Below are 24,945 nucleotides of genomic sequence, written 5' to 3'. Positions count from 1 at the left end.
TCAAAACCGGGATAAAGGGGAGGGGGAGGGGGAAGGGAGAGCCCAAAATAACCCCGGGACCCCCCCCCAAAATAACCCCGGGACCCCCCCCTAAATAACCCCAAAAAACCCCAAAATAACCCCAAAATAACCCCAAAAATAACCCCGGGACCCCCCCCCAAAATAACCCCGGGACCCCCCCCCCTAAATAACCCCAAAAAACCCCAAAATAACCCAAAAAACCCCAAAATAACCCCAAAATAACCCCAAAAAACCCCAAAATAACCCCAAAATAACCCCAAAATAACCCCAAAATAACCCCAAAAAACCCCAAAAATTTACCCCAAAAAAACCCAAAATAACCCCAAAATAACCCCAAAATAACCCCAAAAAACCCCAAAATAACCCCAAAATAAACCCGGGACCCCCCCCTAAATATCCCCAAAAAACCCCAAAATAACCCCAAAATATCCCCGAGACCCCCCCCAAATGTCCCGGGACCCCCCCAAAAATCCGGGTTTATTTTTGGGTTGTTTTGGGGGGAATTTGGGGAGGGGTCCCAGGGGTTATTTTGGGTTTAATTTTGGGTTAATTCGGGGTTATTTTGGGTTATTTTGGGGAGGGTCCCGGGGTTTTTCGGGGTCAATTTTGGGGTAAATTTTGGGGTTATTTTGGGGTTATTTTGGGGTCAATTTTGGGGTTATTTTGGGGTCAATTTTGGGGTTATTTTGGGGTCAATTTTGGGGTTATTTTGGGGTTATTTTGGGGTCAATTTTGGGGTCAATTTTGGGGTTATTTTGGGGTTATTTTGGGGTCAATTTTGGGGTTATTTTGGGGTTATTTTGGGGGTCAATTTTGGGGTCAATTTTGGGGTTATTTTGGGGTTATTTTGGGGTCAATTTTGGGGTTATTTTGGGGTTATTTTGGGGTTATTTTGGGGTTATTTTGGGGTTATTTTCGGTGTAATTTGGGAACTATTTTGGTTTATTTTGGGGTTATTTTCGGGGTAATTTGGGGGTCAGTTTGGGATTAATTTGAGATGATTTTCGGGGTTATTTTGGTTTAATTTTGGATTAATTTTGGGTTAATTTTGGTTCATTTCGGGATTAATTTGGGGTCAGTTTGGGGTCAATTTGGGGTTAATTTAGGATTAATTTTGGGATTAATTTGAGGTCAATTCGGGTTTAATTGGGGTCATTTTGGGGTCAATTCGGGGTTTATTTTTGGGGTCAGTTTGGGGTCAATTTGGGGATAATTTGGGGATAATTTGGGCATAATTTGGGCATAATTTGGGGTCAGTTTGGGGATAATTTGGGGTTAATTTTGGGTTAATTTTGGTTCATTTCGGATTAATTTGGGTAATTTTGGGGTTAATTTGAGGTAATTTGGTTTATTTTGGGATTAATTTGGGGTCAATTCGGGTTTAATTTAGGGTCATTTTGGGGTTAATTTGAGGTTAATTTTGGTTTATTTTGGGATTATTTTGGGGTCAGTTTGGGGTCATTTTGGGGATAATTTGGGATAATTTTGGGTTAATTTGGTTCATTTCGGGATTAATTTGGGGTCAATTCAGGTTTAATTTGGGGTCATTTTGGGTCAGTTTGGGGTCATTTTGGGGATAATTTGGGGATAATTTCGGGATAATTTCGGGATAATTTTGGGTTAATTTTGGTTCATTTTCGGGATTAATTTGGGATTATTCCCGCTGTAATTTCCCATTAATCAATCAATTAAACCCCCCCCCCTCTTCCCCCCCCCCCCCATTTTTTTTCCGGGGGTGGGGGAGGGGCCGCAGGCGGCGTGGCCGCGGCCGGAGCCCCTCCCCCACCCCCCCAGATGAGGAGGGGGCGATGCCGCCCCCCGCCCCCCCCGCGCTGCTGCTGCTGCTCCTGGCGGCCGCCGCCCCCGGGGACCCCCCCCCGCCCCCCCGGGACCCCCGCGCTGCGCATGGGTGAGTGGGGGAGGGGCTGGGGGTCACGGGGTCACGGGGGGGTCACAGGGACCCCTCCCCCCTCCTATTCCCCTCCCCCTCCCCGGGACCCCCGCGCTGCGCATGGTGTGAGTGGGGGAGGGGCTGGGGGGTGGGGGAGGGGCTGGGGGTCACGGGGGGGTCACAGGGACCCCTCCCCCACCCCCCCGGGACCCCGCGCTGCGCATGGGTGAGTGGGGGAGGGGGCTGGGGGTGGGGGAGGGGCTGGGGGTGGGGGAGGGGCTGGGGGGTCACGGGGGGGTCACGGGGGGGGTCACAGGGACCCCTCCCCCACCCATCCCCCCGCGGGACCCCGCGCTGCGCATGGGTGAGTGGGGGAGGGGCTGGGGGTCATGGGGGGGTCACGGGGGTCACGGGGTCACGGGGGGGTCACAGGGACCCCAAATGGGTGAGTGGGGGAGGGGCTGGGGGGTCACGGGGGGGTCACGGGGGTCAGGGATGGAATTTTTTGGGTCTGGGGGCTTTTTTTGGGGTGGATTTTTTCACCTCGGGGGGGCCTTTCCTGGGTGATTTTGGGGGGGGGGTTTTGGGTGATTTTTGGGGGGATTTTGGGTGATTTTTGGGGGGGTTTTTGGGGTGATATTTGGGGGGGTTTCCGGGTGATTTTTGGGGGGTTTTGGGGGTGATTTTTGGGGGGCTCTTGGGATGATTTTTGGGGGGTTTCCGGGTGATTTTTTGGGGGGTTTGGGTGATTTTTGGGGGTTTCCGGGTGATTTTGGGGGGGTTTCCGGGTGATTTATTTTTTTGGGGAGGGGGTTTCACCCCCGCGCTGTTTCTGGGGGTGCTGACCCCCCCCGGGGACCCCTCCCCACCGCAGGCCGCCCATCCTGGACGAGCGGGGGGGCTGCGGGCGGGGGGAGCGCCTGGGCCCTGGCGCTGGCCCGGGAACGCGTCAATGGCCCGGGGGGGGCCGCGACCCCCGCCCGCCTGGAGGTGGACGTGTTCGAGCTGGCCCGGGACAACCAGTACGAGACCACCGACACCAGTACGGGACTGGGAGGGGTCCTGAGGGGGGTTTGGGGGGGTTTGAGGGGGATTTGGGGGGGATTGAGGGGGCCCTTGGGGGTCCTGGGGGGGTTTGAGGGGGATTTGGGGGGGTCCTGGGGGGGTTTGGACGTGTTCGAGCTGGCCCGGGACAACCAGTACGAGACCACCGACACCAGTACGGGACTGGGGGGGGACTGGGAGGGATTTGGGGGGGGTTTGAGGGGGATTTGGGGGGGTCCTGGGGGGGATTTGGGGGGGTCCTGGGGGGGTTTGGACGTGTTCGAGCTGGCCCGGGACAACCAGTACGAGACCACCGACACCAGTACGGGACTGGGGGGGACTGGGGGGGCGTTTGAGGGGGATTTGGGGGGGTCCTGGGGGGGATTTGGGGGGGTTTGGGGGGTCCTGGGGGGGATTTGGGGAGGTTTGGGGGGTCCTGGGGGGGTTTGGGGGGGATTTGGGGAGGTTTGGGGGGGTCCTGGGGGGGATTTGGGGGGGTTTGAGGGGGTCCTGGGGGGTCCTGGGGGGGGTCCTGGGGGGGTTGGACGTGTTCGAGCTGGCCCGGGACAACCAGTACGAGACCACCGACACCAGTACGGGACTGGGAGGGGTCTGGGGGGGTCCTGGGGGGCATTTGGGGGGGTTTGAGGGGGTCCTTGGGGGTCCTGGGGGGTCCTGGGGGGGTTTGAGTGGGATTTGGGGAGGTTTGGGGGGGTCCTGGGGGGTTTTGGACGTGTTCGAGCTGGCCCGGGACAACCAGTACGAGACCACCGACACCAGTACGGGACTGGGGGGGACTGGGGGGGGATTTGAGTGGGATTTGGGGGGGACTGGGGGGATTTGGGTGGAATTTGGGGGAATTTTGGGGGGAATTTCAGGGATTTGGGGTCAGGGGGGGGCCGTGACGCCCCCTCCCCAATTCCCCAGTGTGTCAGATCCTGCCCAAGGGGGGATTTGGGTGGGAATTTGGGTGGATTTGGATGGAATTTGGGTGGAATTTGGGGGAATTTTGGGGGAATTTCGGGGATTTGGGGTTCAGGGGGGGTCAGGGGGGGGTCGGGGGGGGCCGTGACGCCCCCTCCCCAATTCCCCCAGTGTGTCAGATCCTGCCCAAGGGGGTGGTCTCGGTGCTGGGTCGGCCGCCCGCCAGCCCGGCAGCCGCGGCCACCGTCAGCCACATCTGCGGTGAGAAGGAGGTGAGGGACCCCAAAAACCCCCAAAATCACCCCCAAAATCAGCCTCGGGACCCCCAAGAACCTCAAAATCATCCCCAAATCCCCCCCAGACCCCCAAAATCACCCCAAAATCCACCCCGGGACCCCCCCAGACCCAAATCTCCTCCCCAGGCCCTGAGGGAGCCCAAAACCCCCCAGAGCCCCCAGACCCAAATGAGCCCCCGAGACCCCAAAAAACCCCCCAGAACCCCCTACCCCCCCCGTGACCCCCAGACCCCCTCCAGAGCCCCCCAAACCCCCCAGATCCCCCAAATCCCCCCCAGACCCCCCCAAACTCCCCAAGAACCCCCCAAACCGCCCCCCCAAACCCCCAGATCCCCCACATCTGTGTGGGCCCCGAGGACGCCCCCCGCCCCAGACCCCCCCAAACCCCCCCCAGACCCCCCCGAGACCCCCCCAGACCCCCCCGAGACCCCCCCCCAAACCCTCCCACCTCTCTGGTGCCCCCCCAGACCCCCCCAGATCCCCCCCCAAACCCCCCCAGACCCCCCGAGACCCCCCCAAACCCCCCCTCCGGTGCCCCCCCCAGATCCCCCAGACCCCCCAAACCCCCCCCAAACCCCCCCAGACCCCCCCCAAACCCCCTCCGGTGCCCCCCCAGATCCCCCCACATCCGCGTGGGCCCCGAGGGACGCCCCCCGCCCGCCCCTGCTGCGCTTGGCCGCCCTCAGCCTCTACCCCAGCAACGAGGACGTGAGCCTGGCCCTGGGGGGGCTCCTGCGCAGCCTCCGCGCCCCCCCCGCCTCCTCATCTGCGCCCGGCCCGAGTGTGAGACCTGGGGAGGGGTCCCGGGGGTCGGGGGGGTCAGGGGGGGTCTGGGGGATTTTTTGGGATTTTTTGGGGATTTTTTGGGGATTTTTTGGGATTTTTTGGGATTTTTTGGGGATTTTTTGGGGATTTTTGGGGGATTTTTTGGGGATTTTTTGGGGATTTTTTGGGGATTTTTTTGGTTTTTTGGGGATTTTTTGGGGATTTTTTGGGGATTTTTGGGGTTTTTTGGGGATTTTTCGGGGATTTTTTGGGATTTTTGGGGATTTTTTGGGGATTTTTTTGGGGATTTTTTGGGGGTTTTTTGGGATTTTTTGGGGATTTTTTGGGGATTTTTTGGGGGATTTTTTGGGATTTTTTTTGGATTTTTTGGGGATTTTTGGGGATTTTTTGGGGGATTTTTTTGGGATTTTTGGGATTTTTTTGGGATTTTTTGGGGATTTTTTGGGGATTTTTGGGGATTTTTTGGGGATTTTTTGGGGATTTTTGGGGGATTTTTTGGGGATTTTTGGGGATTTTTTTGGGGGATTTTTTGGATTTTTTTGGGATTTTTTTGGGATTTTTTTTGAGGATTTTTTGGGGATTTTTTGGGGGATTTTTTTGGGGATTTTTTGGGGATTTTTTTGGGGGATTTTTTGGGGATTTTTTGGGGTTTATTTGGGGTCTGGGGGTGCTAATTGGGGTCTGGGGGTCCCCAATTGTTAATTGGGGTCTGGGGTTTCATGGGGGGGTTTATTGGGGTCTGGGGGGTCATGGGAGGGTTTTTAGGGGATTTATTTGGGATTTTGGGGGGTTTTTGGGGGCAGATTTTGGGGCTGATTCTGGGTCCAATTCTGGGTCCAATTTTGGGTCCAATTTTGGGACTTTGGGTCCAGTTTTGGACTGGATTTTGGGTCCAATTTTGGGTCAAATTTTGGGACGTTGAGTCCAGTTTTGGGCTGAATTTTGGGGCTGATTTTGGGTCCAATTTTGGGTCCAATTTTGGGACGTTGAGTCCAGTTTCGGGCTGGATTTTGGGGCTGATTTTGGGTCCAATTTTGGGTCCAATTTTGGGACTTTGGGTCCAGTTTTGAGCTGGATTTTGGGTCCGATTTGGGTCCAATTTCGGGAACTTTGGTCCAGTTTTGGACTCGATTTGGGTCCGATTTTGGGACATTGAGTCCAGTTTCGGGCTGGATTTTGGTTCCAATTTTGGGTCAAATTTCGGGACCTTTGGTCCAGTTTCGGGCTGGATTTTGGGTCCAATTTTGGGACTTTGGTCCAGTTTTGGGCTGGATTTTGGGGCCGATTTTGGGTCCAGTTTGGTGACCCCGGGGTCCAGTTTCGGGCTGGATTTTGGCTCCGATTTCAGCCGGGGTTTGTGGCCGGCTCCGGATCCCTTTGGGGCCGGATTTGGGGTGCGATTGGGGCCGGGTTTGGGGTGCGATTGGGGCCGGATTTGGGGTGCGATTGGGGCCAGATTTGGGGTGCGATTGGGGCCGGGTTTGGGGTGCGATTGGGGCCGGATTTGGGGTGCGATTGGGGCGGGTTTGGGGTGCGATTGGGGCCGGGTTTGGGGTGCGATTGGGGCCGGATTTGGGGTGCGATTGGGGCCCGGGTTTGGGGTGCGATTGGGCCGGATTTGGGGTGCGATTGGGGCCAGATTTGGGGTGCGATTGGGGCCGGGGTTTGGGGTGCGATTGGGGCCGGATTTGGGGTGCGATTGGGGCCGGGTTTGGGGTGCGATTGGGGCCGGGTTTGGGGTGCGATTGGGGCCGGATTTGGGGTGCGATTGGGGCCGGGTTTGGGGTGCGATTGGGGCCGGGTTTGGGGTGCGATTGGGGCCGGGTTTGGGGTGCGATTGGGGCCGGGTTTGGGGTGCGATTGGGGCCGGCTCTGGATCCCCTTGGGGCCGGGTTTGGGGTGCGATTGGGGCCGGGTTTGGGGTGCGATTGGGGCCGGGTTTGGGGTGCGATTGGGGCCGGGTTTGGGGTGCGATTGGGGCCGGATTTGGGGTGCGATTGGGGCCGGGTTTGGGGTGCGATTGGGGCCGGATTTGGGGTGCGATTGGGGCCGGGTTTGGGGTGCGATTGGGGCCGGATTTGGGGTGCGATTGGGGCCGGGTTTGGGGTGCGATTGGGGCCGGGTTTGGGGTGCGATTGGGGCCGGGGTTTGGGGTGCGATTGGGGCCGGGTTTGGGGTGCGATTGGGGCCGGCTCTGGATCCCCTTGGGGCCGGGTTTGGGGTGCGATTGGGGCCGGGTTTGGGGTGCGATTGGGGCCGGGTTTGGGGTGCGATTGGGGCCGGGTTTGGGGTGCGATTGGGGCCGGATTTGGGGTGCGATTGGGGCCGGGTTTGGGGTGCGATTGGGGCCGGATTTGGGGTGCGATTGGGGCCGGGTTTGGGGTGCGATTGGGGCCGGATTTGGGGTGCGATTGGGGCCGGATTTGGGGTGCGATTGGGGCCGGATTTGGGGTGCGATTGGGGCCGGGTTTGGGGTGCGATTGGGGCCGGGTTTGGGGTGCGATTGGGGCCGGCTCTGGATCCCCCTTGGGGCCGGGTTTGGGGTGCGATTGGCGGCCGGATTTGGGGTGCGATTGGGGCCGGGTTTGGGGTGCGATTGGGGCCGGATTTGGGGGTGCGACTGGGGCTCCGCTGCCGCCCCCCAGGCCTGCTGCGGCTGGAGGAGCTGGTGCGGCAGTTCCTCATCTCCCGTGAGTCGCTCTCCGTGCGCGTCCCTGGACGCCGAGCAGGACCCGACGCCGCTGCTCAAGGAGATCCGCGACGACAAAGTTCCCACCATCATCATCGACGGCAGCGCCGCCACCGCCGGGCTGGTGCTCGCCAAGGTCCGGGGGGGGTTTGGGGGGATTTCAGGGTGGTTTTTGGGGGGATTTTGGGGAATTTTGGGGGATTTGGGGGGATTTTGGGGGGATTTCAGGAGGTTTTGGGGCGGTTTCCAAAGTTCCCACCATCATCATCGACGGCAGCGCCGCCACCGCCGGGCTGGTGCTCGCCAAGGTCCGGGGGGATTTGGGGTGATTTCGGGGGATTTTGGGGGATTTCAGGGGATTTTTGGGGGGATTTTGGGGGATTTCAGGAGGTTTTGGGGTGGTTTTGGGGCGGGTTTCCAAAGTTCCCACCATCATCATCGACGGCAGCGCCGCCACCGCCGGGCTGGTGCTCGCCAAGGTCCGGGGGGGGTTTGGGGGGATTTCGGGGGGTTTTGGGAATTTCAGGAGAGTTTTGGGGGATTTTGGGGGATTTCAGGAGGTTTTGGGGGCGGTTTTGGGGCGGTTTCCAAAGTTCCCACCATCATCATCGACTGGCAGCGCCCGCCACCGCCGGGCTGGTGCTCGCCAAGGTCCGGGGGGGTTTTGGGGCGATTTCAGGGTGGTTTTTTGGGGGGATTTTGGGGAATTTTGGGGGATTTTGGGGGGATTTCGGGGGATTTCAGGAGGTTTTAGGGGATTTCAGGAAGTTTTGGGGCGGTTTTGGGGCATTTGAGCGGATTTTGGGGAGGATTTGGGGGATTTGGGGGATTTTTGGGATTTTGGGGAGGATCTGGGGGGGTTCAGACCCTCCCTGGTGCCCCCCAGGCCTCGGAGCTGGGGATGACGTCGACGTTCTACAAATACATCCTGACCACCATGGTGAGAGTGACCCCTGAGTGACCCCTGGGTGACCCCTGAGTGACCCCGAGTGACCCCTGAGGTGACCCCCTGAGTGACCCCTGAGTGGCCCCGAGTGACCCCCCGAGTGACCCATGAGTGACCTATGAGTGACCCCTGAGTGACCCCAAATAACCCCCAGTGACCAAATGACCCCAAAATGACCCAAAATGACCCAAAATGACCCCAGCACTTCCCACTCCTCTGACTGGACACTTCCGGCCGCTCCGGCCACAGTGACCCCACTGACCCCTTGACCACCCACTGCTTGCAATGACCCCAAACCGCCTTAAATGACCCCAAACACTGACCCCAAGTGACCCCAATTAACCCCAAAATGACCCCAAACGGACCCCAAAATGACCCCCAAACGGACCCCAACTGACCCCAAATGTCCCCAAACTGACCCCAATTAACCACAAATGACCCTAAATGACCCCAATTAACCCCAAAATGACCCCAAACGGACCCCAAATGACCCCCAAATGTCCCCAAACTGACCCCAAAATGACCCCAAACGGACCCCCAAATGACCCCAAATGTCCCCAAACTGACCCCCAATTAACCACAAAATGACCCCCAAACTGACCCCAACTGACCCCAACTGACCCCAGGACTTCCCGCTGCTCCGGCTGGACACTCTGCCGGCCGCTCCGGCCACCGTCCTGGGTTTCTCCATGTTCAACACGAGCCACCGCTTCTACCCCCGAGTTCGTGCGCAGCCTCAACATGTCCTGGCGCGAGAGCTGCGAGCTCGGGCCCTACCCCGGCCCCGCGGTGAGACCCAAAAAACCCCAAAAACCCCCCAAAAAAACCCAAAAATCCAGGGGGGTTCCGGGAATTTGGGGGAAAACCCAAAAAACCCCGAGGAAAACGGCCCAGAAATGGGGGAGAAACACGAAAATCTGATCTGGGGAGGGGTTTTGGGGGGATTTGGGGTCCTGGGGTGGATTTTGGGGAGGATTTGGGGTCCTGGGGTGGATTTTGGGGAGGATTTGGGGGTTCCAGGGGGTGGATTTTGGGGAGGGATTTGGGGGTCCTGGGGTGGATTTTGGGGGGGATTTGGGGTCCTGGGGTGGATTTTGGGGGGATTTGGGGTTCCAGGGGTGGATTTTGGGGAGGATTTGGGGTTCCAGGGGTGGATTTTGGGGGGATTTGGGGTCCTGGGGGTGGATTTTGGGGAGGATTTGGGGTTCCAGGGAAGATTTTGGGGGGATTTGGGGTCCCTGGGGTGGATTTTGGGGGGGATTTGGGGTCCTGGGGCTGATCTGGGCTTGATTTGGGGGGGGATTTGGGGGTCCCTGGGGGGGCCTTTCTTGGGAGAAAGAAATGACAAAAACTTGGGAATTTCAACCCAATTTTTTTGGGGTTTCTGGCGTTGGGATTTTGGCTCCGAGGGGACCCCAAAAAAAACCTTGGGGAGGGAGGGGAGAAAAAAATGGCAAAAAAGGGAAATGCACCGTCCTGGAGAGCTCAATTTTTGGGGGGTTTCTGGGGGTGGGGGATTTGGGCTCCGAGGGGGACCCCAGAACCTCCCGGGGGACCCCAAAAGAGCCCCCCGTGCCCCGCAAGCTGTCGGCGGCGCTGCTCTTCGACGCCGTGCACGTGGTGGTGGGCGCCGTGCGGGAGCTGAACCGCAGCCAGGGAGATCGGGGGTCGCCCCCCTGGCCTGCGCCGCCCCCGGGATCTGGCCCCACGGCACCAGCCTGATGAATTACCTCCGGATGGTGAGGGGGGCCCCGAAACCCCACCCAAATCCATCCCAAAATCGCCCCCAAAAATCCCCCTGAAATCCCTCAAATCCCCCCGAAATCCCACCCAAATCCGCCCCAAAATCGCCCCAAAAATCCCCCTGAAATCCCCCCTGAAATCCCCAAAATCCGCCCCAAAATCGCCCCAAAAATCCCCCTGAAATCCCCCAAAATCCCCCTGAAACCCCACCCAAATCCGCCCCAAAATCGCCCCAAAAATCCCCCTGAAATCCCCCAAAATCCGCCCCAAAATCGCCCCAAAAATCCCCCTGAAATCCCCCAAAATCCTCCTGAAACCCCACCCAAATCCGCCCCAAAATCACCCCAAAAATCCCCCTGAAATCCCCCCAAATCCGCCCCAAAAATCCCCCTGAAATCCCCCTGAAATCCCCCCAGAATCCCCCCCGAAACCCCACCCAAATCCATCCCAAAATCGCCCCAAAAATCCCCCTGAAATCCCCCAAAATCCTCCTGAAACCCCACCCCAAATCCGACCCCAAAAATCACCCCAAAAATCCCCCTGAAATCCCCCAAAATCCGCCCCAAAAATCCCCCTGAAATCCCCCAAAATCCCCCCTGAAATCCCACCCAAATCCATCCCAAAATCTCCCCAAAATCCCCCTGAAATCCCCCAAAATCCGCCCCAAAATCGCCCCAAAAATCCCCCTGAAATCCCCCAAAATCCTCCTGAAACCCCACCCAAATCCATCCCCAAAATCCTCAAAAATCCCCCTGAAATCCCCCAAAATCCCCCCGAAACCCCACCCAAATCCCACCCAAAATCACCCCAAAAATCCCCCAAAATCCTCCTGAAATCCCACCCAAATCCGCCCCAAAATCGCCCCAAAAATCCCCCCTGAAATCCCCCAAAATCCACCCCAAAATCGCCCCAAAAATCCCCCTGAAATCCCCCCAAATCCTCCTGAAACCCCACCCAAATCCATCCCAAAATCACCCCAAAAAATCCCCCCTGAAATCCCCCAAAATCCGCCCCAAAATCACCCCAAAAATCCCCCTGAAATCCCCCAAAATCCCCCCGAAACCCCACCCAAATCCGCCCCAAAATCGCCCCAAAAATCCCCCGGAATCCTCCTGAAATCATCCCCCAAATCATCCCAAAATCTCCCCAAAATCCTCCTGAAACCCCACCCAAATCCATCCCAAAATCGCCCCAAAATCCCCCTGAAATCCCCAAAATCCCCCTGAAACCCCACCCAAATCCCACCCAAAATCGCCCCAAAAATCCCCCCTGAAATCCCCCCAAAATCCCCCTGAAATCCCACCCAAATCCATCCCCAAAATCTCCCCAAAATCCCCCTGAAATCCCCCAAAATCGCCCCAAAATCGCCCCAAAAAATCCCCCTGAAATCCCCCAAAATCCTCCTGAAACCCACCCAAATCCATCCCAAAATCCCTCAAAAATCCCCCTGAAATCCCCCAAAATCCCCCCGAAACCCCACCCAAATCCCACCCAAAATCACCCCAAAAATCCCCCAAAATCCTCCTGAAACCCCACCCAAATCCGCCCCAAAATCGCCCCCAAAAATCCCCCTGAAATCCCCAAAATCCACCCCAAAATCGCCCCCAAAAATCCCCCTGAAATCCCCCCAAAATCCTCCTGAAACCCCACCCAAATCCATCCCAAAATCACCCCAAAAAATCCCCCTGAAATCCCCCAAAATCCGCCCCAAAATCACCCCAAAAATCCCCCTGAAATCCCCCAAAATCCCCCCGAAACCCCACCCAAATCCGCCCCAAAATCGCCCCAAAAATCCCCCGGAATCCTCCTGAAATCATCCCCCAAATCATCCCAAAATCTCCCCAAAATCCCCCTGAAATCCCCCAAAAATCCCCCCCCAAAATCCCCTTAAAATCGTCCCCAAAATCCCCCCAAAATCCCCCCAAAATCCCCTTGAAATCCCCCCAAAAATCCCCCGAAATCCTCCCAAAATCCCCCAAAATCCTCCCAAAATCCCCCAAAATCTTCCCAAAATCCCCCCGAAATCTTCCCAAAATCCCGGCTGGAATTGTGGAAATATCTGGGGGCAAAAACCTGGGGAAATCACGAAAAGTTTTGGGGGAAAATGAAGTTTTGGAGCAGATTTGGGGTGGATTTTGGGTGGATTTTGGGCGGATTTTGGGCTGGTTTTGGGGCTGATTTTGGAGCAGATTTTGGGCTGGTTTTGGGCGGATTTTGGGCGGATTTTGGGCGGATTTTGGGCTGATTTGGCCGGATTTTGGGTGGATTTTGGGGTGGATTTTGGAGCAGATTTTGGGTGGATTTTGGGCGGATTTTGGGGTGGATTTTGGAGCAGATTTTGGGTGGATTTTGGGGTGGATTTTGGGGTGGATTTTGGAGCAGATTTTGGGTGGATTTTGGGCTGATTTTGGGCTGATTTTGGGGTGGATTTTGGGCGGATTTTGGGTGGATTTTGGGCGGATTTTGGGCTGATTTTGGCCGGATTTTGGGCAGATTTTGGGTGGATTTTGGGCAGATTTTGGGTGGATTTTGGGCGGATTTTGGGGCTGATTTTGGGTGGATTTTGGGACGTTCCAGGTGGAGTACGACGGGCTGACCCGGACGCGTGGAGTTCAACAGCAAAGGGCAGCGAACGAATTACAGCCTGAGGGTCCTGGAGAAGGGCCGGGATGGACACCGGGAGGTGGGGCCTGAGTGACCCCCTGAGTGACCCCTGGGTGACCCCTGAGTGACCTCTGAGTGACCCTGAGTGACCTCTGAGTGACCCTGAGTGACCCCTGTGTGACCTCTGACCCCTGAGTGACCTCTGAGTGACTCCTGGGTGACCGCTGAGTGACCTCTGAGTGACCCTGAGTGACCCCTGTGTGACCCCTGAGTGACCCCTGAGTGACCATGAGTGACCTCTGAGTGACCCCTGTGTGACCCTGAGTGACCCCTGAGTGACCCCCTGAGTGACCCCTGAGTGACCCCTGAGTGACCCCTGTGTGACCCCTGAGTGACCCCTGAGTGACCTGAGTGACCCTGAGTGACCCCTGTGTGATCCCTGTGTGACCTCTGACCTCTGAGTGACCCCTGTGTGACCCCTGAGTGACCCCTGAGTGACCTCTGACCCCTGAGTGACCCCTGGGTGACCCCTGAGTGACCCCTGAGTGACCCCTGAGTGACCCCGCTCCCTTTGGCCCCGCCCCCAGGTGGGGGTGTGGTTCTCCAACCGGACGCTGGCCATGGACGAGGCCACGCTGGCCCTCAACGCCTCGGACAGCCTGGCCAACAAAACCCTCATCATCACCACCATACTGGTCAGCACTGGGACGGACTGGGACGGACTGGGAGGGACTGGGAGGGACTGGGATGAACTGGGATGGACCTGGGATGGACTGGGAGGGAACTGGGATGGACTGGGAGGGACTGGGAGGGGACTGGGAGGGACTGGGAGGGGACTGGGAGGGACTGGGAGGGACTGGGATGAACTGGGAGGGACTGGGGAGGGACTGGGAGGGACTGGGAGGGACTGGGAGGGACTGGGAGGGGCCGGTTCCCACTGGGGTCTCCGTTGATCTCCCGTTGATTCCCCGCGGGTTTGTCCCCACTGACCCCTGACCCCACTGACCCCACTGACCCCACTGACCCCTGACCCCACTGACCCCACTGACCCCTGACCCCACTGACCCCACTGACCACTGCAATGTCCACCCCAGGAGAACCCGTACGTGATGGCGGCGTGGGCGGCGCGGGTGGCCCCGAGCGTTACGAGGGGTTTTGCGTGGACACTGCAGTGACCCCTCCCCCAAATCCCACTGACCCCTGACCCCTCCCATGTCCCACTGACCCCACTGACCCCACTGACCACTGCAATGTCCACCCCAGGAGAACCCGTACGTGATGCGGGTGGGCGGCGCGGGGGGGTCCCGAGCGTTACGAGGGGTTTTGCGTGGACACTGCAGTGACCCCTCCCCAAACCCCACTGACCCCTGACCCCACTGACCCCACTGACCCCACTGACCATTCCAATGTCCGGTGTCCACTCCAGGAGAACCCGTACGTGATGGGCGTGGGCGGCGCGGGCGGCCCCGAGCGTTACGAGGGGTTTTGCGTGGACACTGCAGTGACCCCTCCCCAAACCCCACTGACCCCTGACCCCACTGACCCCACTGACCCCACTGACCCCACTGACCCCTGACCCCACTGACCACTGCAATGTCCACCCCAGGAGAACCCGTACGTGATGCGGGTGGGCGGCGCGGGCGGCCCCGAGCGTTACGAGGGGTTTTGCGTGGACATGCTGCGGGAGCTGGCGGCGCTGCTCAAGTTCCGCTTCCACATCAAACTGGTGGAGGACGGGCTCTACGGAGCCCCCGAACCCAACGGCTCCTGGACCGGGATGGTGGGAGAGCTCATCAACAGGGTACGGCCCTGGGGGACCCCCGGGAGAGCCCCAGGGGAAAATCCTACAGGAAATCCTACAGGGAAATCCCCAGGGGAAAATCCTACAGGAAATCCTACAGGAAATCCTACAGGGAAATCCTACAGGGAAATCCTACAGGAAATCCTACAGGGAAATCCCCAGGGGAAAATCCTACAGGAAATCCTACAGGGAAATCCCCAGGGGAAAATCCTGCAGGAAATCCTACAGGAAATCCCCAGGGGAAAATCCTACAGGAAATCCTACAGAGAAATCCCGAGGGGAAAATCCTACAGGAAATCCTACAGGAAATCCTACAGGAAATCCTACAGGAAATCCTACAGGGAATCCTACAGGGAAAATCCTACAGGGAAAATCCTACAGGGAAAATCCTACAGGGAAAATCCTAAAGAGAAATCCCCAGGGGAAAATCCTACAGGAAATCCTACAGGGAAATCCTGAGGGGAAATCCTACAGGAAATCCTACAGGAAATCCTACAGGGAAAATCCTACAGGGAAATCCTACAGGGAAATCCTAAAGAGAAATCCTACAGGGAAATCCTACAGGAAATCCTACAGGAAAATCCCGAGGGGAAATCCTACAGGGAAAATCCTAAAGAGAAACCCCGAGGGGAAAATCCTACAGGAAATCCTACAGGGAAATCCTACAGGAAATCCCCAGGGGAAAATCCTACAGGGAAATCCTGAGGGGAAATCCTACAGGAAATCCTACAGGAAATCCTACAGGAAATCCTACAGGGAAATCCCCAGGGGAAAATCCTACAGGAAATCCTACAGGAAATCCTACAGGGAAATCCTGCAGGAAATCCTACAGGGAAAATCCTACAGGAAATCCTACAGGGAAATCCCGAGGGGAAAATCCTACAGGGAATCCTACAGGGAAATCCCGAGGGGAAAATCCTACAGGAAATCCTACAGGAAATCCTACAGGGAAAATCCTAAAGAGAAATCCTACAGGAAATCCCGAGGGGAAAATCCTACAGGAAATCCTAAAGAGAAATCCCCAGGGGAAAATCCTGCAGGAAATCCTACAGGGAAATCCTACAGGGAAATCCTACAGGAAATCCTACAGGGAAATCCCATTGGGAAATCCTACAGGAAATCCTACAGGAAATCCCGAGGGGGAAAATCCCATTGGGAAAATCCCATTCGGGAACGTCCCAGGTCGTCAGGAAAACCATTGGGGAAATGACCCCAGACCCCAAAAGGGACCCCAGACCCCAAAAGAGACCCCAGACCCCAAAAGGGACCCCAGACCCCAAAAGGGACCCCAAACCCTTCACGAACCCCAAACCCTTCCTGAGCCCCACACCCCAATCAAACCCTCAGCCCCGGGCTGTTTCTGGGGGGCACAAAGGGGGATTTTTTTTGGGGTTGGAGCCCCGACTGACCCCAGGGTTTTGGGGTGTCCCCCCACCCCAGAAAGCCGATCTGGCCGTGGCCGCCTTCACCATCACGGCCGAGCGGGAGAAGGTGATCGACTTCTCCAAACCCTTCATGACCCTGGGCATCAGCATCCTCTACCGCGTGCACATGGTATGGGGCGGCTTTGGGGTCTGGGTTTGGGGTCTGGGGTTTGGGGTTTGGGGTTTGGGGTCTGGGTTTGGGGTCTGGGGTCTGGATTTGGGGTCTGGGGTGTGGGGTCCAAACCCTTCATGACCCTGGGCATCAGCATCCTGTACCGCGTGCACATGGTATGGGGCGGCTTTGGGGTCTGGGGTTTGGGGTCTGGGGTCTGGGTTTGGGGTCTGGGGTCTGGGTTTGGGGTCTGGGGTTTGGGGTGTGGGGTCCAAACCCTTCATGACCCTGGGCATCAGCATCCTCTACCGCGTGCACATGGTATGGGGCGGCTTTGAGGTCTGGGGTCTGGGTTTGGGGTCTGGGGTCTGGGGTCTGGGGTTTGGGGTTTGGGGTCTGGGGTCTGGGGTTTGGGGTCTGGGGTTTGGGGTCTGGGGTCTGGGTTTGGGGTCTGGGGTCTGGGGTTTGGGGTTTGGGGTCTGGGGTCTGGGGTTTTGGGGTCTGGGGTTTGGGGTCTGGGGTCTGGGTTTGGGGTCTGGGGTCTGGGGTCTGGGGTTTGGGGTTTGGGGTCTGGGGTCTGGGGTTTGGGGTCTGGGGTTTGGGGTCTGGGGTCTGGGTTTGGGGTCTGGGGTCTGGGTTTGGGGTCTGGGGTCTGGGGTCTGGGGTCTGGGGTCTGGGGTCTGGGGTCTCGGGTTTGGGGTTTGGGGTCTGGGGTTTGGGGTTTGGGGTCTGGGTTTGGGGTCTGGGGTCTGGGTTTGGGTTTGGGGTCTGGGGTCCAAACCCTTCATGACCCTGGGCATCAGCATCCTCTACCGCGTGCACATGGTATGGGGCGGCTTTGGGGTCTGGGTTTGGGGTCTGGGGTCTGGGTTTGGGGTTTGGGGTCTTGGGTTTGGGGTCTGGGGTTTGGGGTCTGGGGTTTGGGGTCTGGGGTCTCGGGTTTGGGGTCTGGGCTTTGGGGTGTGGGGTCTGGGCTTTGGGGTCTGGGGTCTCAGGTTTGGGGTCTGGGGTCTCAGGTTTGGGGTCTGGGGTCTGGGTTTGGGGTCTGGGGCTGGGGTTATTTGGGGTGGGTTTGGGGTAGTTTGGGGTGGTTTTGGGTGGGTTTGGGTGGTTTGGGGTTATTTGGGGTGGGTTTGGGGTAGTTTTGGGGTAGTTTTGGGGTAGTTTTGGGGTAGTTTGGGGTGGTTTTGGTTGGGTTTGGGTTATTTGGGGTTATTTGGGGCTATTTGGGGTGGTTTTGGGTTATTTTGGGTTGTTTCGGGGCGGTTCCGCTGCGTTTTCGCGGCGCTTCCCGGGCGCTTTCGGGCTGGATCCGGGGCCGTTTTCGGGGGCGCTTTGGGGTCAGTTTTGGGGTGGTTTTGGGGGCGGTTTCGGGGGTCTCACACCGCGTCCCCCCAGGGCCGCAAGCCGGGGTATTTCTCCTTCCTAGACCCCTTCTCGCCGGCCGTGTGGCTCTTCATGCTCCTCGCCTACCTGGCCGTCAGCTGCGTGCTCTTCCTGGCCGCCAGGTGAGGCTCCGGGGGCCCCAAAGGGGTTTGGGGTGGTCCCAAAGGGGTTTGGGGTGGTCCCAAGTGGGTTTGGGGTGGTCCCAGACAGGTTTAGGATGACCCCAGATGAGTTTGGGTGACCCCAGATGAGTTTGGGTGACCCCAGATGAGTTGGGGTGACCCTAAAGAGGTTTAGGGTGACCCCAGATGAGTTTGGGTGACCCTAAAGAGGTTTAGGGTGACCCCAGACAGGTTTAGGATGACCCCAGACAGGTTTGGGTGACCCCAGATGAGTTTTGGTGACCCCAGATGAGTTTAGGTGACCCTAAAGAGGTTTAGGTGACCCCAGATGAGTTGGGGTGACCCCAGATGAGTTTGGGTGACCCCAGATGAGTTTGAGGTGACCCCAAAGAGGTTTAGGATGACCCCAGATGAGTTTGGGGTGACCCCAGATGAGTTTGGGTGACCCCAGATGAGTTTGGGTGGCCCCAGATGAGTTTGGGTGACCCCAGATGAGTTTGAGGTGACCCCAGATGAGTTGGGGTGACCCCAGATGAGATTGGGGTGACCCCAGATGAGTTTTGGTGACCCCAGACAGGTTTAGGATGACCCCAGATGAGTTTGGGGTGACCCCAAAGAGGTTTAGGTGATCCCAGATGAGTTTGAGGTGACCCCAGATGAGTTTGGGGTGACCCCAGATGAGTTTGGGTGACCCCAGATGAGTTTGGGGTGACCCCAGATGAGTTTGGGTGACCCCAGACAGGTTTAGGATGACCCCAGATGAGTTTTGGTGACCCCAGATGAGTTTTGGTGACTCTAAAGAGGTTTGGGGTGACCCCAGATGAGTTTGGGTGACCCCAGATGAGTTTTGGTGACCCCAGAGAGCTCTGGGGCTGTCACCCCCCCCGTGACCGTCCCCACGCCCCCAGGCTGAGCCCGTACGAGTGGTACAACCCCCACCCGTGCCTGCGGGAGCGGCCGGGGCTGCTGGAGAACCAGTACACGCTGGGGAACAGCCTCTGGTTCCCGGTGGGCGGCTTCCTGCAGCAGGGGGCCGAGGTTCTGCCCCGCGCGCTGTCCACGCGCTGCGTCAGCGGGGTCTGGTCAGTGCCCGGGGGGTCTGGTCAGTGCCTGGGGGGTCTGGGGGGGTTTGGGGGGGATTTGGGGGGGTCTGGAGGGGGTTTGGGGCTCCACGCGCTGCGTCAGCGGGGTCTGGTCAGTGCCTGGGGGGTCTGGGGGGATTTGGGGGGGTTTTGAGGGGGTTTGGGGGGGATTGAAGGGGGTTTGGGGGGGATCTGGGGGGGTTTGGGGGGTCTGAGGGGGGTTTGGGGGGATTTGGGGGGGATTTGGGGGGGTTTGGGGCTCCACGCGCTGCGTCAGTGGGGTCTGGTCAGCACCCTGGGGGGTTTGGGGGTTTTGGGGTGATTTTTGTGGGATCTGGGTTTAATTTTCTGGGATTTTTAGTTTTTAATGTCAATTTTGGGCGTTTTTTTACGGATATTTTTATTTCCACGGCGATTTCGGGGCTGTTCCGCTACCGGATTTTTTTTTGGGGGGGGTGGGGGGGTCTCTCCCTTCCCCCTCCTCCTCCGTGACCCCTCCCCCTCCCCAGGTGGGCCTTCACCCTCATCATCATCTCGTCGTACACGGCCAACCTGGCGGCGTTCCTGACCGTGCAGCGCATGGAGGTGCCGGTGGAATCGGCCGACGACCTCGCCGACCAAACCAACATCGAGTACGGCACCATCCACGCCGGCTCCACCATGACCTTCTTCCAGGTCAGGGCCGGCACCGCGTCCGTCCATCCATCGATCGATCGGATTGAGACAATCGATCAATCAATCTGATTGAGACAATCAATCGATCAATCCGTCTGATTGAACCAACCGATCAATCCATCTGATTGAGACAATCGATCAATCTGATTGAGACAATCGATCAATCCATCTGATTGAGACAATCAATCGATCAATCCATCTGATTGAGACAACCGATCAATCAATCTGATTGAGACAATCGATCAATCTGATTGAGACAATCGATCAATCCATCTGATTGAGACAATCGATCAATCCATCTGATTGAGACAACCGATCAATCAATCTGATTGAGACAATCGATCAATCTGATTGAGACAATCGATCAATCCATCTGATTGAGACAATCGATCAATCCGTCTGATTGAGACAACCGATCAATCAATCAGATTGAGACAATCGATCAATCCATCTGATTGAGACAATCAATCAATCAATCTGATTGAGACAATCAATCAATCCATCTGATTGAGACAATCAATCAATCTGATTGAGACAATCAATCAATCAATCTGATTGAGACAATCGATCAATCAATCTGATTGAGACAACCGATCAATTGAGTGGATTGAGCCAACCGATCAATCAATCGGCATGATCAACCCAATCAGTCATTCAACCCAATCAGTTTTTCAACCCAATCAGTCCAATCAACCCAATCAATCAACCCAATCAATCAATCAATCAATCCAACCCAATCAATCAACCCAACCAATCAAACAATCAATCAACCCAACCCAACCTGGGCCAACCAACCCAACCCAACCCAACCCAACCCAATCAATCAACCCAATCAATCAATCAATCAATCCAACCGGGCCAACCCAACCCACCTTGGGCCAACCCAATCAATCAACCCAATTAATCAATCAATCAACCCAACCCAATCAATCAACCCAACCAATCAATCAATCAACCCAACCCAATCAACCCAATCAATCAATCAACCCAACCCAATCAATCAACCCAACCAATCAAACAATCAATCAACCCAACCCAATCAATCAACCCAATTAATCCATCAATCAACCCAACCCAATCAATCAACCCAATCAATCAACCCAACCCAATCAATCAACCCAACCCAATCAATCAACCCAACCAATCAAACAATCAATCAACCCAACCCAATCAATCAACCCAACCAATCAAACAATCAATCAACCCAACCCAACCCAATCAATCAACCCAACCCAATCAATCAACCCAACCCAACCCAATCAATCAACCCAACCAATCAAACAATCAATCAACCCAACCCAACCCAATCAATCAACCCAACCCAACCCAGCCCCCCCACCTCGCCCCCGCCCCCCCAGCCCCCGCAGACCCCCCAAGCCCGTCTCCCCCCGCCGCCCCCGCCAGAACTCGCGCTACCAGACGTACCAGCGGATGTGGAACTACATGCACTCCAAGCAGCCCAGCGTCTTCGTCAAGAGCACCGAGGAGGGCATCGCGCGCGTCCTCAACTCCAAGTACGCCTTCCTGCTGGAGTCCACCATGAACGAGTACCACCGGCGCCACAACTGCAACCTGACGCAGATCGGGGGGCTGCTGGACACCAAGGGCTACGGCATCGGCATGCCGCTGGGTACCGCGGGGCGCCGGCCGGGCCGGGGGTGGGGGGCGGGGCCGGGGTGGGGTTCCCGCCCCCCCGGAAAAGCAGGTGGGACCTCCCCGGTGTCGTGTCCCTCGTGCCCCCCCTCCGGCAGGGTCGCCGTTCCGCGATGAGATCACGTTGGCCATCCTGCAGCTGCAGGAGAACAACCGGCTGGAGATCCTCAAGAGGAAGTGGTGGGAAGGGGGGCACTGCCCCAAGGAGGAGGATCACCGCGCCAAAGGTGGGGGGACGAGGAGGAGCGTGGGGTGAGGTGGGGTGGGTTGGGTTGGGTTGAGTTGGGTTGGGTTGGTTGGGTTGGGTTCATTTGAGTTGGGTTGGGTTGGGTTGGTTGGGTTGGGTTGAGTTGAGTTGGGTTGGGTTGGGTTGGGTTGGGTTGGGTTGGGTTGGGTTGGTTGGGTTGGGTTGGGTTGGGTTGGGTTGAGTTGGGTTGGTTGGGTTGGGTTGGGTTGAGTTGGGTTGGGTTGGGTTGGGTTGGGTTGGATTCAGTTGAGTTGGGTTGAGTTGGTTGGGTTGGGTTGGGTTGGGTTGGTTGGGTTGGGTTGAGTTGGGTTGGGTTGAGTTGGGTTGGGTTGAGTTGGGTTGGGTTGAGTTGAGTTGGGTTCAGTTGGGTTGACCTGGTTTGGGTTGGGTTGGTTGGGTTGGTTGAGATGAGTTGGGTTGACCAAGTCAAGTTCAGTTGGGTCATGCCCATGTCCCCCCATGTCCCCCCATGTCCCCCCCATGTCCTCCCCATGTCCCCCCCGTGTCCCCAGGGCTGGGCATGGAGAACATTGGTGGCATCTTCGTGGTGCTGGTCTGTGGCCTGGTCGTGGCCATCTTGGTGGCCGTCATGGAGTTCGTGTGGTCCACGCGGCGCTCGGCCGAGACCGAGGAGGTGGGGACGGGGCTGGGGGGGCTTGGGGGGCAATTCGGGGTGGGGGGAGGGGTTTTTGGGGGGTTTTGAGTTTTTGGGGGGTTTTGGGGTTTTGGGGAGGAATTTGGGGTGGCGGGAAGAGTTTGGGGGGGTTTTGGGGGGGGAATTTGGGGTGGGGGAGGTTGAGGGATTTGGGGTTTTGGGGAGGGGTCTCTGTGGGATGGGGGAGGTCCCAGAAGAGGAGGGGGCTCAAAGGGAACTGGGGGGTCCTGGAGGAATTTGGGGGGTGGTCCCGGAGATGTTTGGGGCTCCCAGCTGAGTTTGTTTCTCCCCCCATCCGAACCCACTCCAGAACATTCCCCCCCCAAACCCCTCCCCCTTTTGAGGTGGGGTGGGAGGTCCCGAGAGACCCCAAAACCTCGGGAATTTCCCCCAAATTCCCTCCCCAGATTTCCCTGTGCTCGGAGATGCTGCGGGAGCTGCGCCGGGCCGTGTCCTGCAGCCGCCGCCCCCGCCCCCGCCGCCGCCGCCGCCCCCTCCCCAAATCCCGCCCGGGGGTCCCCGCCGCCCCTCCCCCCCCCGCCCTGATGCGCTTCAGCAACGGGAAACTCTACTCGGGGGGTGGGGGAGGGGCTCACCCGGAGGGGGCGGGGGGTCGCCGCCCCTCCCCCCCCCTGCACGCACGTGCGGGTTTGCCCCGAGTGCCGCCGCATCCAAGCGCTGCGGGCCGCCCCTCCCCCACCCGCCCCCTCCTCAGGCGGGGGGGGGGGAGGGGCGGCCCCCCCCGCCACCCCCCAGCCCCTCCCCCCGGCGGGGGAGGGGGGGCCGAGGCCGCCGGAGTGACCCCTCCCCCCCAGGCTTTGTACGCCGTGCGTACGGCAGGAATTTGGGGGGGGGGAGATGGGGTGAGGACCCCTCCCCGCCCCTCCCCACCATCATCATCATCATCATCATCCCCCCTCTCCCCTCCCCCACCCGATTTACGGTGTCCCCCCCCCCCCCCTTTCAAATTTGACGCCCCCTCCCCCAAAATTGCGCTGTGCCTTCCCGGGGGAGGGGAGGGGAGAGGGTGGGGGAGGGGTGAGGAGACCCCTCCCCTCCTCTGCCCCTCCCCCCCTCCTCTGCCCCTCCCCCTCCCCCCCCAGAATTTAAAGGGGAGGGAGACCCCTCTGAATTTGGGGAGGGGGCACCAGGTAGGGGGGAGGGGGAGGGGGGGTCCCAGACCGGGTGGGGGGAGGGGGTGGGGGAGGGGGTGGGGGAGAGCGGCGGGGGGGAGGGGCGTTCTATTAGGAATTAATTAATTAATTATAATTAATAATTTCTCTTTAATTTGGGGATGCGTGGGGGAGGGGTGGAGGGGGAATTTTGGGGAGGGGCGGGCGGGGGGGGGGGAGGATTTTGGAATTTATTTTTTTTTAATTTTTAATTTTTTTCCCCCGTTTATTCGAGGTTTTTTTGGGGGGGTGTGACGTCATCGCGCCCCCTCCCCCCTCCCCCTCCCCCCCCCCCCCCCTCCGAAACCCCCCCAATAAAAACCCACCCGGAATTTTACGATCGATTCCCAAAAAAATTCCTCCGGAATTCCAAAAATCCCAAAATTCGGAGTTCCCGGTTCCCGCCGCTGGGGGGCGCGCGCGTCGCGCGGGAAAACAAAAAAGGGGGGGTCGGGATATGCAAATGAGATGCAAATCAGCGGAGAGTTCAAAGCGACCCCGCCCCCCCCGTTTCAAGGTCACCCCTCCCCCCCTCGGCCCCGGGGGTTGCCGTGGCAACCAGACGTGACGTCATGGGGGACACCGCCGGCCGCGGGAGGCTCCGGAGGGGGAACCCCCCCCCCCAAAATAAACCCGGGGACCCCCCCCAAAAATAGCGGGGGCGGGGTGACGTCATCAACCCCTAATTGGGGAGGGGGGCGCAGTTTGGGGGGGTCGGTGTTAATTTGGGGTCGCCGTTAATTAATTTGGGGCGGGGGTCGCTCACTGGGGGGGGACCGCGCCTCAATTTCGGGGTGGCCCCGGTTTGGGGGGGTGGGGCTTAATTTGGGGGGGAACCCCTGATTGGGGGGGGGGGGGGGGGTTTGTCCCGGTTCCAGACCCTCCCAAATTTCCCGCCATTTCACGGGAATTTTCCCAGGAATTATCCCAAATTTTCCCGGGATTTTTCCTGCCATTTCCGGGATTTTCCCCCAGTTTTCCCGGGATTTTTCCCAGTTTTCCCGGGATTTTTTCCCAATTTTCCCGAGATTTTTCCCCAATTTTCCCGGGATTTTTTCCAATTTTCCCGGGATTTTTCCCCAGTTTTCCCGGGATTTTTCCCGGGATTTTTCCCAATTTTCCCGGGATTTTTTTCCCGGGATTTTTTCCCACTTTTCCGGGATTTTTTCCCACTTTTCCCGCCATCCCCCCCCCCATTTCCCGCCCTCCCACGCCCCGGGGGGGGGTCCCCAATCCCCGCCCCCCCCCCGGTGCCGCATCCCAAGGTCACCCCAAGGCCCGGGGGGGGGTCGCGGTCCCCAAGGCCCCGTTGCCAAGGCCCCCCCCCCCCGTTGCCATGGCAACGCCGTTGCCCCGGAGACGGCGCGAGGATGCTGCAGGGAAAGGGGGGGGGGCGCTCATTAAGGATTAATTAGTGGGGGTTAATTGCGGGGCGGGGGGGTTTGTTCTCCGGTTTTTGAGGGGAGGGGTCGCGGCCGCATTGCGGTGTGGGGGAGGGGTCTTAATTACGGGAGCGGTTAATTAATGGGGGGGGGGGACCGCATTGCGGGTGAGGGGGGGAGGGGGGGCTGATGGGGGGGGTCTCTCCTGATTTTGGGGAGGGGGGGGGCGCATGGGGGGGGAGGGGCCGCATTGCAGGGGGGGCTGCGCCACGAGCAGGGGGGGGATTTAA

The 24,945-nt window shown here is 58.3% G+C and overlaps 1 protein-coding gene across 1 annotated transcript in view; it reads left to right on the top strand.

Moving 5' to 3' along the window:
• GRIK5 (glutamate ionotropic receptor kainate type subunit 5) overlaps positions 1-22,902 on the top strand; it is a 25,606-nt gene extending 2,704 nt beyond the window's left edge. Inside the window, 26 exon segments of the mRNA XM_058860026.1 lie at positions 2,787-2,835; positions 2,837-2,954; positions 4,052-4,152; positions 4,506-4,546; positions 4,836-4,933; positions 4,936-4,959; positions 7,608-7,675; positions 7,677-7,787; positions 8,538-8,591; positions 9,224-9,313; positions 9,315-9,386; positions 10,182-10,253; positions 10,256-10,336; positions 12,918-12,938; positions 12,940-13,023; positions 13,532-13,639; positions 14,551-14,745; positions 16,186-16,299; positions 17,680-17,789; positions 18,698-18,871; positions 19,381-19,546; positions 20,951-21,176; positions 21,298-21,426; positions 21,959-22,080; positions 22,509-22,681; positions 22,683-22,902. Of these exon segments, the coding sequence (XP_058716009.1) occupies positions 2,787-2,835; positions 2,837-2,954; positions 4,052-4,152; positions 4,506-4,546; positions 4,836-4,933; positions 4,936-4,959; positions 7,608-7,675; positions 7,677-7,787; positions 8,538-8,591; positions 9,224-9,313; positions 9,315-9,386; positions 10,182-10,253; positions 10,256-10,336; positions 12,918-12,938; positions 12,940-13,023; positions 13,532-13,639; positions 14,551-14,745; positions 16,186-16,299; positions 17,680-17,789; positions 18,698-18,871; positions 19,381-19,546; positions 20,951-21,176; positions 21,298-21,426; positions 21,959-22,080; positions 22,509-22,681; positions 22,683-22,902 (2,821 nt within the window).
• Positions 22,903-24,945: the final 2,043 nt, after the last annotated feature.

This window comes from Poecile atricapillus, chromosome 32, assembly GCF_030490865.1.
Source record: "Poecile atricapillus isolate bPoeAtr1 chromosome 32, bPoeAtr1.hap1, whole genome shotgun sequence".
NCBI classification, from domain to species: domain Eukaryota; kingdom Metazoa; phylum Chordata; class Aves; order Passeriformes; family Paridae; genus Poecile; species Poecile atricapillus.
This window is presented reverse-complemented; position numbering and strand designations above follow the sequence as displayed.